Genomic DNA, 1,303 nt, shown 5'->3' with positions numbered 1-1,303 from the left:
TAATGAGTAACTATTATTTAAATATTATTGAAATAATTAATAATTAAGTTAGTTCTTTGCCACAACACTAATAAATGTCACAAAAGTACTGTGATTTTGATTCAACAAATAAAAGAATTTGTAATTCTATGCCTGAAATTATGTAATTTTATGTCCACAATTTCGTACAATTGTATACAGAAACAAATGAAATAAGTACTACTTCGAATTTAGTAATTAAGTAATAAAATCGTCAAAGCCCTGAAAATAAATAATTGAATTAAATACTTGTTTAATTATTAATTATTTATTTCTTTGCAATTAATTACGCAATTAATTAATAATACGTCCACATTAATTCGTTGCGTAATTAATTACACTGGTTAATTAGTAAGTCAATTATTGGAAAATGGTAAATCGGTCAATTAAAAAAATTTATTGACTTCCTTGTTTAACTGATCTAAAATGGACATCATGATTGGAGTAGTTAGTAATTTAATTCGTCTGTCTATTATTATATAATAGTAAATAAATTTATCATAAACAAAAAACTGTCAGATAACTGAATTCTAAATGTTAATTAAAAAGTTGGTAATATTGTTTATGAACGTCCTTCGCCATATCACTTTTCTTTAGTTACATTACAAGATGGCATACACTTGAATTTAACATCGAAATCAATTTGTTCTTCAGAAAGAAAAGAATTATTGTCATCTTTTTCTATGTCTTCTTCGTTTTCTTCATTTTCGTCGTCTTCATCTTCATCTTGTTCAAGTAATTGCTTTCGAGCCATTTGAACTACTTGCCATTCTCGATAATGTCGCTTTCTCTTTGCTTCAAATGCTTTTCGTTTTTCTAAAATTTTTATACGTGAATTGTAATATGTTTTTACTATTGAGAATGATATTTTGATAATTATCATTTTTTGGATCAATTTATATTGCTTATTTTTTACGTAATTTATTTTTAATAGTGTACTTGTATAACTTCTACTTTTAATAGTGATTATAGTAAAGAGTAATAGTAATTTCAATAGTAAATATGTATAAACAATTGCAAAATATATATAATGCATTTTCTTAAAAAATATATAAAATTCTGTATGCATAATAAAGTTATTGAATGTTATGAATTGTTTAAAAATTGGTAACACAATTTCTTACCTCTTTCTTCAAGAGTTTCCTTCTCTTCTTCATCTTCACTTGATTCCTCAAATATTTTTGGTTTACTACCTTCAGCCAATCTGCAGAAATTAAGAAACAAATTCGTTGAATTTAAATTCATAATAAATCAAATTATAAAATAAATGTAATATTTATTAATT

General features: G+C 23.8%; 1 protein-coding gene across 1 annotated transcript in view; it reads right to left on the bottom strand.

Annotated features, from left to right (window-relative positions):
• Positions 1 to 596: 596 nt before the first annotated feature.
• LOC108576871 (protein phosphatase inhibitor 2-like) overlaps positions 597 to 1,303 on the bottom strand; it is a 5,353-nt gene continuing 4,646 nt past the window's right edge. Inside the window, exons 3-4 of the mRNA XM_017939937.1 lie at positions 1,143 to 1,222; positions 597 to 834 (exon numbers count right to left, since the gene is read on the bottom strand). Of these exons, the coding sequence (XP_017795426.1) occupies positions 602 to 834; positions 1,143 to 1,222 (313 nt within the window). The 3' untranslated portion in view covers positions 597 to 601. The remainder of the gene's footprint in view (positions 835 to 1,142; positions 1,223 to 1,303) is intronic.

Source organism: Habropoda laboriosa, unplaced genomic scaffold, assembly GCF_001263275.1.
Source record: "Habropoda laboriosa isolate 0110345459 unplaced genomic scaffold, ASM126327v1 scaffold54, whole genome shotgun sequence".
Classification (NCBI taxonomy): domain Eukaryota; kingdom Metazoa; phylum Arthropoda; class Insecta; order Hymenoptera; family Apidae; genus Habropoda; species Habropoda laboriosa.
This window is presented reverse-complemented; position numbering and strand designations above follow the sequence as displayed.